Here is a 13,886-nt window from a genome sequence, read left to right on the forward strand (position 1 = left end):
CATCGCATGGTCTAAATTCAAGAATGTATTATAAATAGAGAGAGACATAAGATCTTCTAGCCTTCATCATTGTTATTTTTATTATTATTATTTATCATTGACAGTTTGTCTGAAATAAAAGTTGAATTGAATTGAATAATACTATCGTATTGGACCATGGAGGTATAAAATCTAATTTTATACCTCCATGATTAGATTGGACTATTATTAATATTTATTAAATACATGAACGGCGCCCCCGTGAATTTGGTGGAGCTCGTGACTGGTCATGCGTAAAATTTATTACAAAATTGTGTTTTTTGAGTTGATGATTGCGCAGTCAAAAGATCGACGAAGCGAAGCGAGGATGGCAGAAAAGTCGGAAGAACCGAAAGTGGAATCAGATTTATCGTTTAGAGAGTAAGTACACTTCAATTAATTACACTATGTTAGTATGAGATCATATATCGATGTTTTAATAATGAACTGTGTATTTTTGTATAAATTGAAATGTTTTCATAATCCTCGTAAACTAAAGACTAGTCTAAGCCTAGCTAGGAGGCCTAGCTAGCTATAGCCCCGGCTATGTAGTAGGGCTAGGCAGGCTACACGAGGCGCCGCCTAGTTGCTTGGTCCTAGTGGGCCTAGGCCTAAAATGTAGGTAATGTAGGCCTATTGACTATACTAGCTAGGCACAATTGGCACACACACACAACTATCGACCAATGTAAACAACAATTTAAAAGTGCAGCAAACTTGGTATTTTTAGACTTTAGTTTAGGCCTAGCCTTACTGCTGCTTGCTTACCGTACCGTTTATAATTATATTAAAATAATAATAAGTTATATTAATACTGTAACTTGTTAAGATAGGAGCTGCCTCCTCACTTATTTTGTATTATGTGTTAATTAATGTACCGAGAATTAACGAAGAGTAGTAATAGATTAGTATTTTCAAGTATCAGATTTTGAATAAACCTCAAGCTCTCACGCCACGCACCAAAACGCTCAAATATAATTTTTTGGGAGTTTCAAGTCAGGAATGTTTCATCTCGGACGTTTCTAAAAAAAGGGGGTGCCAGGTTATATAATTGGGGAATCTAAAGCCAGCAGCAAGCTCAAACATGATATGTTAGTATTACAGTACATCTTTTCCTACATATTCTAAGTTGGTGACCTGTTGTATTAAACATAATATTATGTATAAGAATATCAAGGTTAAAAACTTGGTTGGCTTCACTTTCTCAAAACCATATTCAACACTACTGTATGCCTAACTGTTCTATAATGTTGGCACAAGAATGTCTTTCCTCTAGAAAATTATTTTTTCCTTTATTAATATATATTATAGACAAATACTGAAAACACTCAAATATATAATCTTTTTTAGAATGAGCATGCCTTCACACAGGGACAGTGTGCCTTACTGTACTTACTGTAGGCCTAGGCTGATCCTCGTCTGATAGAACCATTTTAATATATACTGTAGATAACTGATGAGTAGAGATCTATAATACATTCAATATGGGACGTTGCAATATTTGCTTAATTGACAAATTAAACACTAGAAAGTAACAAATGAACTGCGTTAGGCATGTCATGTTAAACTATAATAAAGTATTATTTAAATTAAACAAAAGGTTACATTGAGTATGTTTGTCAGGTATGTTTGGTTGTACAGTAAGTACTGTAGTTGAAGTGGGTAATACTCAAGTACTGACAGTATCTTCAAGTACTAACTATTAAAATTAGCCTACATATTAACTAAAACAAATACAGTCCAAGTTGTACTGAAATTGTAGTATTAAAATCTAGTAGTACGCAATAGAAATTAGTAAAAAATACTAATCAATGTGCTGAAAACAATGGTATGGTAATTATCAGTAACGCTGTATAACGCAAATTTACACAGACGAGCGGAAATCTTGGAACAAAAAATTGTTGATATATGACGTCACATCAATCAAGTCGAATAAAAAATTATGGCATGGTATTTTGAAAAAATAAAATCTGTTTCTTTCCTCTCAACTCCTGTCTGTTCCGCTTTCTGTGAAAATGGGCATAAGAAATAACATACTGTAGATTTTATACTTTTTGTTTTCCGCTCACTGTTACCGCTCGTCTGTGTAAATTGGCCTTAAAGGCCAGGTACGGGCAAAAAATTTCTATTGATCATACATTCCAATAATTATTGATCTATAGTTTCCCCTATGTTTCATCATTTTTGGAATTTTATTTGTGTTACACAAGCTTGTTGAAAATAAGCACTTTCTTATCAGTGGGATAGTTCAAATTACACAGCAAAATCTCTATTCTTTTGTACACAAATGTTGTAAATAGAGAGGCATTTTTAAAAACCTATGAAAAATAAACGGTGTGGTAAAAAATCTTTATCATCAGGTGACTAAATATAGGTAATTGTAATTGAATTTTACGTTTCTGGTATTTTTATTCAACTTCAGAGTTTTATTTTCATCCTATAGCAAAAATTATCCACCGTATATCCACCATCCTTTTTTCACCTTCTAGAGAGTCACCAGACATGTTATTACATTAGGTTAAACTACCTACTGTAACTACTGAAAAAAAAGTCTTCCTGTTTTTTCGTCTAGATTTCTATTACAAATATTTGGTTTATTACAATTACAATTAACGAGATATTATGTTTAAAATTCATGCCTGTACCTGAGCTTTAAAGGCCCAATTCTACAGAAAATTGAACCTACAGTATTCACTGATTACCCCCTAAGGGGAATATAATAATAAATATATCACATACAATAGCATCAAACATGTTGTTAGAGGATGTTGGAATACTCAAGTCAATCAGGAACTGTTGCCAATACAGTATCATTTTACACAACAGTAGCTTATGCAAACAAATAAATATAATGAAATAGAAACTAAAGTGAAGGTAACTCAGACTTGATTCAAATAGTTATTTGGTCTTTTTTTGTGTCAATTCAAAGTTTAATTTAAAACGTTTCAATAGTAAATTAGTACTAAATACATGTAGTACCTTTTAAATTGAAAATTATCTATAGTAAGATGTGGACATACGTAATCCTCAACCAATTGACAAATCATGGTCTCTGGTTAGTTTCTATTTTTGATGTGGCCATTTTTGTTTGGCACCTATAAAATCATTGTGATTATTTGATTTGAATTCTGTATAGATCTATTTTCAGATTCTGTTTTCTTTTGCATTTAGTTTTCTACAGTAATTTAATTATTTTATGCTTTTCAGTTACTTTTGTGAAATCTTTTTATTTTAGTACTTCTAGAATTTGTAATGAAGAAAAAATAGGTTTAAATTAATACTGTAGATTTTTTTGTTTTTAAATAATAATATTTTAATAATAAATACTGTAGTTACCATTGCATGAACAGACAAAATTACTAAAAGTATTAATAACAGGCAACCAGTTGTTCCAAGCCATCCACTAATACAGTAGTAGTTTTAACTGATGGGCTTACTGTAAATAGGCCTACTACTGCATAACATTTATCCAAGCTAACAACTTTACTGTACGGTATTACAATACAATTGAGGTACTGTTTTACACTTTTTTTTGTCTATTACTAATACTAGCCTACTTGGTTTAGGCTTTCTTAAGTTCTGCATACCAATTGATCACCATACCGTATGCAGTTTTATCCTATAATATGTGGTCCTAATTTGATCACCGTCATTGAATTTCCAGATTTCCCATTCTAGATACAGGGGAAAATGTTCAGGAGAAAAACATTTTAGAAGTCTGTTCTATCATGTTAATATGTATCACAATACACTATAGTAGTAGTATAACAAAAGTTTAGTATTTTTAATTTATTATTCCATAAGAAAGTAGAAAGAAGAACATCATTCTTTTTTTTCAATTGTATTATTTTAGTGAAATTGATCCTTATGGATTCAGAAGATCTGCAGATTTTGATTATGATTCATATGAAGCCTTCATGTCTGACTATTTAGCAACTTTAACAAGAAGAGCCATCAAATGGAAAAAAGTACTCAAAACACCAAAAGCAATATCAAAATCAAGAAAAGGTAAAAGAAAAAAAGTTCTTTACAATTTTGTTACTGAGATGATTTAATAATTACAAATCATGATAATGTACTGTGCTACGTATATCTATGCGCAGATTCCATATGATGCTTTCATATTACTGTATTACCCCTGTATTTTGATCAAACACGTATGGAAACATTCTTCCATAATGTCTCCAGTAATCAGCACAGTTGGTGTTGACCTAAACCAGAGTTCCCATATTTGTCGCCCTTGGTGGAGAGAGGAAAATGTAATGTAAGTGTCTTGCCTATGGACACGTGCAATGCAACGAGCATGCATACAGTAGGACTCAAACTCACGATCACAAGTCCAACTTCCAACGCACTCAACAAGCTCTTTTATATATTTAGGCAAATTCCCAAGGATAACCATAAGCGAATTCATTTACTGTCCTTTAAAGGTGGCAATCCTGTTTACAAAACAAACATATGCACAAGATGCTCTCATAAACAAAGTCTTATCATAGTCTTTGGGAGTGGAGTTGTAATTTGTTATTACAAAAAATCCTGACATACTGTACAGTATGACAAATACCATATTTGTTAAAAACTTTTAACTTGCCGTATTTACATGATTCCCTCAATCATTCACTTGTGGCAAACATTGCTCACTCAATTTAGAAATTACACGCTGTCTTACTTACTCAGTCAGAAACTAAAAAAAATTAGTCTGTGAGTGCAATATTCATGGAAAATAAATTTAGATTATTGATACAAATGTAAATACTAGTGCAAATTTGATTACATAATTTATTTTATTCAGTCATCTTTGTGAACTCAATTAAACTTGCCATCTGGAATTGTACTTTAAATATATTGATATTTTAATATAGTCATATGTTTATTTTGTGTGTACGTGACACTTATGCATTTTATTTTATTAAAAGACATGTGTGGTGTGTTTTATCATACAAATCCAATAAATTTTCTAACTGTTGTTTTGTTTTGAATTTATATATAATTATTTATTATGCAAAATATAAATAAATAAAAAATAATTATATATATGATTTACTGCATGAAAAAGCCATATCCACCCTTTTGGAAACAGTTGTTTTTTCAAAACTTTATGGGTTATCCTGGAATGATCTTTTTTTTTCATGTTCTTTGCTGTTTGTTTGTCTTTGTGTAATAATAGTTTTGGCAAAAGAAAGAGAAAGCAAATTCATAATCTTGTAAAAAAAACCTGCATTCCATTTCAGTACCAGCAATTTAAGGTGCACAGGCTCATAAAATAGTTCTCAGTTATGTGAGTAGACAAATTGAAAACAAAAATCAAAATTATTGCCAAAAGCGTCACAAAAAAAATTCAGAAATAAAGACATCTAAGTATTCTCGCATTAAAGTATTATTGCTGTGCAAAGTAATATTTTAAAAGTTAATTCCAAGTTTATTATTACATTGAATGGTAAAATATTTCTTTGCGCCGCACGTTTAGAAAGTTATTTAAGCAAACGGAAGCATTCGGAAAATGTATCACGAGAAAGCTTATAGTTTACTACTAAAAAAATTGGAATTTGTAAACTCGGACTGGGCATATGCAAACCCCAAAGCACGTCTGGGAGAAGAGTGTTGAGATGTATGCAGACAGTAGTCTGTAAGACTTGTTTAATTACAATGTTTTCATTTTGCCTATTTCTTATTAAATAGAATATCAATTTAAAAAAAGCATCATTTGAATAAAGAAAGAACAATAATTAACAATTTTAATTAACTGTTGAAGGAAGATTAAGAAACATTTATTTTATTCTTCAGTTAAACGATATGTTAGAAAGGGCATTCCAAGTGAACACAGAGCTGAAGTATGGATGACGGTCAGTGGAGCAAGTGGACGAATGGCCAATAATTCTGGCCTTTATCAACGATTACTAAATGGACCCAAAAACGAAACTCTCTGTGAAACCATTAAAATAGGTACAGATATGACCAAAAGAAAAATATTTAGATTAGTGATTATAAAGTATTTTAAACAATTGTGAAATTATGTACAAATGATTTTTGTATTGTACATTTTAATACTCTGTGTATAAAAATAACTGTTTTTATAACAAAGAGGACAACTCTGAATATGATACTAAAATGCTGATTCCAGTAATTGTATCATGTATTATATTATAATAACTCTATGATTATAATACATTTTTTTTAAAGATCTTCACCGAACATTCCCTGAAAATATTTTCTACTGTAATGATGCTACAAACAGTAAACGTCCGTCCTTAGAAAACGTTCTGACCGCGTATGGACATCACAACACGAAAGTAGGTTATTGTCAAGGAATGAACTTCATCACAGCTCTCATGTTAGTCATTGTCAAAGATGAGGAGAAGTGTTTCTTTCTACTTGATGCCCTTCTTGATGAACTGTTGGAGCCAGGTTCGTATTTTTATAAATTACACAGTTGAGCCATTTGTAAGCAGACAAAGAGAACCAGGGCATCCCTGATTGTTGGTTGTAACGAGATAAACAATGACAATTTTTGTCACACAGTTTGCATAGAATTCTCATAAAATCCTTTGTTTATCTGAAAATCACTACACAGTCCGAAATTTGTCATGTCAACTCTGACCTATTCTAAAGCCAGACAGTCAGAGAGCCATTAAAAACTTGAAATGAATGAATATTACTGACAGAATTTTCTGGTCTCTTAAACACTAGTAAAGTAGTATCATATATAATTTCCTTTAAAAGGAAGTAGGTAGGGTTAAGAATTTTCTCATGTACTGCAACCATCTTTGGCATTTTAATCCAGAAGATGTAACATGTAAAAAGATATTTGTAATGTTGGTATATTTGATAGAGGTTTCTAGAATAAAATTCCATGAGCCAATTCTAAAGGTGAATATTTCTTATGAACTGTAAAACAGGTTATTACTCTGAGGATCTTATTGGTACTAAGGTAGAACAAGGTGTTCTAATGGAGTTACTGAAACTGAAGATGCCAGAGATAGCTGCTCACATTCTGAAGCATGACTTAGAGTTGTCACTTCCTACAACTAAATGGTTTATATGTCTCTTTCTTGATGTATTGCCTATTGAGGTAAGTTATTATTTTCAACAATTTTAATACTAAGGGAGGTGAGGCAGAGGTGATGTGTACCATAGTCATAAAATCAGCACAGTGTCTATTTGACCATAGTTCTGGTACTAGAACAAGTCTTCTCAGATAAGGACTTAAAACTGAGATCAAGTGTACAGTACACATTGGCTCAGTGCATCTTTCAGAAGAGTAAGAGTACTTGTCCATCTCAGCCCCTGTCCTTGTGAACAGACAAATTAACGCTATTTCTTGGGTACTCAACACAAAGAGACACTTAGGATAGATGAATGTACAATATTGTTGTTGTATGTGACATCCACACCTGTGTGCAATTCAGACCAGTTACATTAGGCCTACATACTCCCAACATTTCACAATTGTTTACATGTTAATACATGGAATAAAAATAAAATCTGCTTCTTTAAAGTTGTATCATTTTATTTTCACAGACAGTGCTCCGGATTTGGGACTGTATGTTCTACGAGGGGTCAAAGATCATATTCCGTGTAGCTTTAGGTCTTATCAGTCGCAATGCACAAACAATTATGAAAGCAAATAGTTTTACAGCATTGATAGAAGCATTTAGGGAATCTACTCAGAGTTCAGCAAATTTAAACTGTCATGAATTCATGCAGGTAATAACCCAGTACAAATTTCTCTTAAGCTCTGTCTACACTATCAAACTGTATGTGACAAAAAAATGTGATGTGCCCATATATGGACATGATGATGTCATATCACTACCATGTTTAAGCATATCACTACCATATTTGGGCACATCACACTGTTTGTGTCAAACTAGTTTGATAGTGTAGACATAGCTTTACATTCTTTACAAGGAAACATTTAACATAAACATAACATACAGCTTACAGTAGTCTACTATACAAAAGTCTTGTTTGAAACTGTTGGAGAAGTTTGTGATTCCTGTCTAGACTAGTTACTGGGGGCTGTCATTTTGTCTATCTGGACGAACACATGACTGCAAAGAACCCAAAGATTCACAAACTAGTTTGTCAAGATGGTGCACTGCCTAACTTCTGCAAGCAAGTTTGCAGAAAGTTTTTCTTGCCAAACTTTGGGGTTTTTCTTGCCAAACTTTGGAGTTTTCCTGAGTTTGCAAACAAAATTTTACTAGTGCAGACTAGGCTTCAGTTATGTACACTGTTGTATCCCGAAGACCCTCCTTATAAGGTATGAGCTGTGTAGAAGTGGTTTTAGATCCTCATTGATGTTGAAAGAATGCTTCACACATGATTATCACCTCAGGAGATGGAACACACTGTAGTGTCATGGTGTGGGGTCAAAGGTCCTATATGGATATTAACCCCCTTTTGATTAGCAAGAGATCATTTTTAGCCAGATAAAATGAACTTGCAAGCTGCATTTGTGCAGGAGACTGCTTAACCCCAAAGATGTATATTACAGATCTACTCTAGGATCTGGACAGCATATTTATTTATGTTTGTGCAGGAGACTGCTTAACCCCAAAGATGTATATTACAAATCTGCTCTAGGATCTGGACAGCATGTTTGTTTATGTTTGTGCAGGAGACTGCTTAACCCCAAAGATGTATATTACAGATCTACTCTAGGATCTGGACAGCATGTTTGTTTATGTTTGTGCAGGAGACTGCTTAACCCCAAAGATGTATATTACAGATCTGCTCTAGGGTCTGGACAGCATGTTTATTTATGTTTTCAAATTACACCTGAATTTGTATTTTTCTAATCTTGTTTTCCCCACAGAATAATGAAATTAAATTTGTTAATGTTTATAACCTAAAAGTAATATATTTTTACTTTCTTCTTTTACAGCTTTCCTTCCAAGATTCACTCACACGAGATACAATAAACAGATTAAGGCAAGATGTGAGAGATAAGCTTCAAAAGGAACAGTAACATCAAGTTACAGAATAGTAAAATAATATATATTCAATACAACCAGTACCAGCAATTATGTAGATTGCATCATACATTTTTATGAGAAAGTCGTTGGAGAAACCCTATTTTACACAAAATACGAAAAAAATATATACATTCTTTTTTTCCAAGCTAAGAGCAATTCATTTCAAATTTTGCATATTTTTTTGTGTTTGTTTTCTTCAATTTTTAAAAATCTTGCTTGTATAAAAGGTTTGTCACTTTCTCTATGTAATAGTGAAAATTCAATGCAATCAGCTTCTTGTATGTTTAAGGCAATTGTTGTGTTACACAAGACAGTCTATGTTAATTGTACTTGTTAAATTAAATCAACTACAAACTACGCCTCCTAGGTTGTTTAGCGGGAATTGCATGCATGAGTGATTTCACTAGAGCAACCTCTAATATTTTCTTTTAGCAAACATTTATCAACCAATTACAAATGTGTGGTGTGGTTGGCCAACCATATTTGTTCAAGCTGGAATCCAACATGTGATCTATCTGTATTCCAAAATGATATATTTTTTTTTCTCTCTCTTTTGTGGCGCAAACACCACTTTTATTCACATTCATATTATCTCATATTAAATGATATATTTTATGACTATTGCTGGTTACTTAAGTTCAGGCTTAAATAATTTATCCAGTTAAGTTGGTTACCTACCCACCATTTGGCGATTATTGGTCTATGAAGCCCTTAGCGGGTAAATTCACTAATCTCATAAACTAACTAGGCCCATAGAGTTATGTTCAATGAATTTAGTTCACTATGAAGCTGAATTGCTCACATTTTGTTTGGTGGCATGTTTCGTCTTTTATATGTTGTGAAGTGCAATATCTGTAATATTGTAGTTAGAAAAGAGGTTTTATATGATGACAGATTTCCTAATACTACTCCAAATGTTCAGACTAAAATATATGATAAAGAATTTGCCGTTTGTTAATTGGAGAATCAACCATTTTTTCATAGAAAAGCCTTCATCATATAAAATGTGAATATTTTAAAAAAAATTGTAGATACTACTTGTTTTTTTTTTTTCAAAGAGGTTATTGTCTCCTAAAAACATGAAATATGAATATTAATAAAATCAGATTTTAAATATGCTATTTTGTAGTTTTAACTAAGTGAATCACGTAGAAAAAAAACAGATACAGACAGAACAGAAAATATTTGTTTTCAAACCAAACAAAAACCCATTGGCTGGCAGTCAATTAGACTATTTTTTGTTTTAAATTACATTATTACAGGTAAATCATATTTTGTAGGTAAATCCTTTTTTTTATTATGTGACATTAAAATGGCATACTAAAAAAAAATGTAAAAAAAAAGGTTTTAGGGGGACAATATTATCATGAATGAATTTTACATGTGATCAATTAGTGAGTCAATGTGTGAACATACAACTTCACTCAAAGTGTGTGTGCCTAAAGTAAGCACCACACGCAGATGCCTGATGTTTGATCATCTGCATACATTTGTTTTCAAAGGATTGTATAGTTTTAAAACCAAAATGTGTTACAAAGCATAGTCCAAAGCTGTACAGTATATAACGAGAAAATGGTTATGAAATTGTTAATTAGCATATAATGTTTTCCATTGAAATAAATAGATATGTATTTTTAGATTTAAAAATTTATTTTGTTTATTCGAATTCCAAATTGCACCAAATACCAAAAGCAAATAATTATAGTCAATGTTTAGTTTAACATGTTTTATTTGATATTCGTCAATAAATATTTATAGTTTTGTATATGTACAGTACATTCATTGTAATTATTATCATTTCAAGTTCCTCCTGCTTATAGAAACCCCCTCCCCATTAGTCCACTTTGCACGCAAAGTCCAACTTTTCCTGAACCAAATGTTTGTTCATTTAATCCAATGTGCATTCCACAATGTATTTGTATAAATAATTTTAGACATTAATATTAAAATAATTATATAATAATTAAAATAAATACAACAACCAATATTTATCAGCTGCAAATTTTTCTTTATGGTACTTAACATTAAAAAACAACACAAACAAGTGACATACCAATATAATTGTACAGAATAAAGATCAGATATAGTCTAGAATAGCAGACATGTTTAATGTTATATGTGTGTACTCTATATTTTCCTTAGAATAGTCTATTATAAGATTTATCCAGTTACATGTATGTTTTCCCTGATATTTTATAAATGATGCCGAAGTCATTACGCCTACATATTTTTTGTTCTAATAAATGAATATGTGAGCATTATTATTCCCAAAATCCTGGGTTTTGTCTTTCTGAACTTAATACTCCATGTGTTTTATCATTAGTGTTGTCATAAGTGGCTAAAATTATGTATACATACCACTACTGTACAAATGAAAATGTAAAAAATAGTATTTGTACCTATTATGTACTTTGATAAACCATATACTTGCCCGATTTAAATGTCAAAATTATTTTTTTCAAATGGTATTTTTGCAACAACAAAAATTGTCCAATTAGAAGCAATAATGTAAACATTTTAACTGTGTCTGATTATAAATGTGTATACATTTAATCCTAATTATGAATATTAATAACAAGACAGTTTATAAATAAAACATATATGATATGAATTAGTATTACAGTTTCAGTATTTAGCTGTTTTTATATAAAGCATATTGGTTTATAATAAGTAATTAAACAGGTCACATATGTGTACCTGGGAGTAAATGTGGGCTCACAGGTTTATATGTGTACCTGGGAGTAAACATGGACTCACAGGTTTATATGTGTACCTGGGAGTAAACATGGACTCACAGGTGTATATGTGTACCTGGGAGTAAACATGGACTCACAGGTTTATATGTGTACCTGGGAGTAAACATGGACTCACATGTGTATATGTGTACCTGGGAGTAAACATGGACTCACAGGTGTATATGTGTACCTGGGAGTTAACATGGACTCACAAGTGTATATGTGTACCTGGCAGTAAACATGGACTCACAGGTGTATATGTGTACCTGGTAGTAAACATGGACTCACAGGTGTATATGTGTACCTGGAAGTAAACATGGACTCACAGGTTTATATGTGTACCTGGGAGTAAACATGGACTCACAAGTGTATATGTGTACCTGGGAGTAAACATGGACTCACAAGTGTATATGTGTACCTGGCAGTAAACATGGACTCACAGGTGTATATGTGTACCTGGCAGTAAACATGGACTCACAGGTGTATATGTGTACCTGGCAGTAAACATGGACTCACAGGTGTATATGTGTACCTGTGAGTAAACATGGACTCACAGGTTTATATGTGTACTTGGGAGTAAACATGGACTCACAGGTTTATATGTGTACCTGGGAGTAAACATGGACTCACAGGTTTATATGTGTACCTGGGAGTAAACATGGACTCACAGGTGTATATGTGTACCTGGGAGTAAACATGGACTCACAGGTTTATATGTGTACCTGGGAGTAAACATGGACTCACAGGTTTATATGTGTACCTGGGAGTAAACATGGACTCACAGGTTTATATGTGTACCTGGGAGTAAACATGGACTCACAGGTTTATATGTGTACCTGGGAGTAAACATGGACTCACAGGTGTATATCTGACCTGGGAGCAAACATGGACTCACAGGTGTATATCTGACCTGGGAGCAAACATGGACATACAGGTCTAATGTGTATCTGGGAGTAAACATTGGCTCACATGTGTATACTGTATGTGCACATGTAGCTGCATCCACACTATACACCCTCACAAATAGTACTGTGTTTTCACAACATAAAATGTATTGTCATTTTATTATGTATCTTGTAATCTAATACATAGACCTATGACATCCCGCCAGAGACATTTTTTCCGATACAACTAAAAAATACGGAACCTTCGCCAATGAGCTATGCTCGACGCGATTATGAGATCATGTTCCGAATACACTGTTTCTATAATTTGACAGTATGATTTACACAGTGCTACGCAACACAATTGATTTACATATACACAATATTTATTTTAAAAACCATTGCGTATTAAAAAAGTTGGAATTTATTCTGACTTGTTAAGCCTCCACTGATAGTGGTGGTGGTATGTGTATAGTGGTATGATACTCGCCCTGTAAGCAAGAGGTTGAAGGTTCGCATCCCGCCAGAGACATTTTTTCATACAACTAAAAAATACGGAACTTTCGCCAATGAGCTATGCTCTACGCGATTATGAGATCATGTTCCGAATATGAGCACTGTTTCTATAATTTACAGTATGACCTATGACATTAGCTTTGCATTAATTTTCATTTGTTTATGTATCAATGTTGTTTTATATTATGTATAAACTATTATTTTGTAATAATACACTCAAATATAAGTCAATCAGTGCTGCCTGTTTATTGTTTAGTTTATTTGTTTAATATATCACCAATTAAATCACAATTGTTTTGTAGTAAATTAGATATAAACATAATGTATACGACTATACATGTGTATTTCTTTATACTTTTTCTTGATGCATTCCATTTCATTTTAATGTCATTAAATACTTTTATTTTAACCAAAAATCTGTAATGAAATCTTTATTTTGTAACAGAAATGTGTTCACAAAGATTCTTGTTTCACGCTTTATCAACAAAAGGTAATAACACACTAAGGTGTCAACGCCTGCATTTTGTTTGGTGTGAATTCAAAAATCAAACAACTCCAGAAATAAAATAATAATAGTTTAATAAAATAGTTGTGTTTAATGTGAAAGGGTATAGATGGCGTGAATTGAATACATGATAGATATCCTCCAGAAAATCCTGGGCCTCTGGAATGGGAGAATTTGAGGTACACTCTACAGTTTGCTTTTGTTAAACAAGCTGCCTGACAAGCACAAAGATAAACAAAAGAAAGTTTTG

At 32.3% G+C, this 13,886-nt stretch overlaps 1 protein-coding gene across 1 annotated transcript; it reads left to right on the plus strand.

Annotated features, from left to right (window-relative positions):
• The first annotated feature begins 327 nt into the window (after positions 1 to 327).
• Positions 328 to 10,761, plus strand: LOC144841932 (growth hormone-regulated TBC protein 1-like). The gene is made up of 7 exons (XM_078698233.1): positions 328 to 399; positions 3,872 to 4,026; positions 5,803 to 5,961; positions 6,199 to 6,423; positions 6,915 to 7,087; positions 7,537 to 7,722; positions 8,906 to 10,761. Exons 1-7 carry the CDS (start codon positions 347 to 349, stop codon positions 8,987 to 8,989), a joined length of 1,035 nt encoding a protein of 344 aa, XP_078554359.1. The 5' UTR covers positions 328 to 346; the 3' UTR covers positions 8,990 to 10,761.
• Positions 10,762 to 13,886: the final 3,125 nt, after the last annotated feature.

This window comes from Antedon bifida, chromosome 5 (assembly GCF_963402885.1).
Source record: "Antedon bifida chromosome 5, ecAntBifi1.1, whole genome shotgun sequence".
In the NCBI taxonomy this organism is placed as follows: Eukaryota; Metazoa; Echinodermata; class Crinoidea; order Comatulida; family Antedonidae; genus Antedon; species Antedon bifida.

What these genes read in the sequence shown, in the direction of transcription:
- LOC144841932 (XM_078698233.1), top strand. Translation starts at nt 347, where the DNA reads ATGGCAGAAAAGTCGGAAGAACCGAAAGTGGAATCAGATTTATCGTTT. An exon ending in AATATCAAAATCAAGAAAAG is followed by an intron (nt 4,027 to 5,802) that starts GTAAAAGAAAAA and finishes TTTATTCTTCAG; the next exon opens with TTAAACGATATGTTAGAAAG. An exon ending in TGATGAACTGTTGGAGCCAG is followed by an intron (nt 6,424 to 6,914) that starts GTTCGTATTTTT and finishes ACTGTAAAACAG; the next exon opens with GTTATTACTCTGAGGATCTT.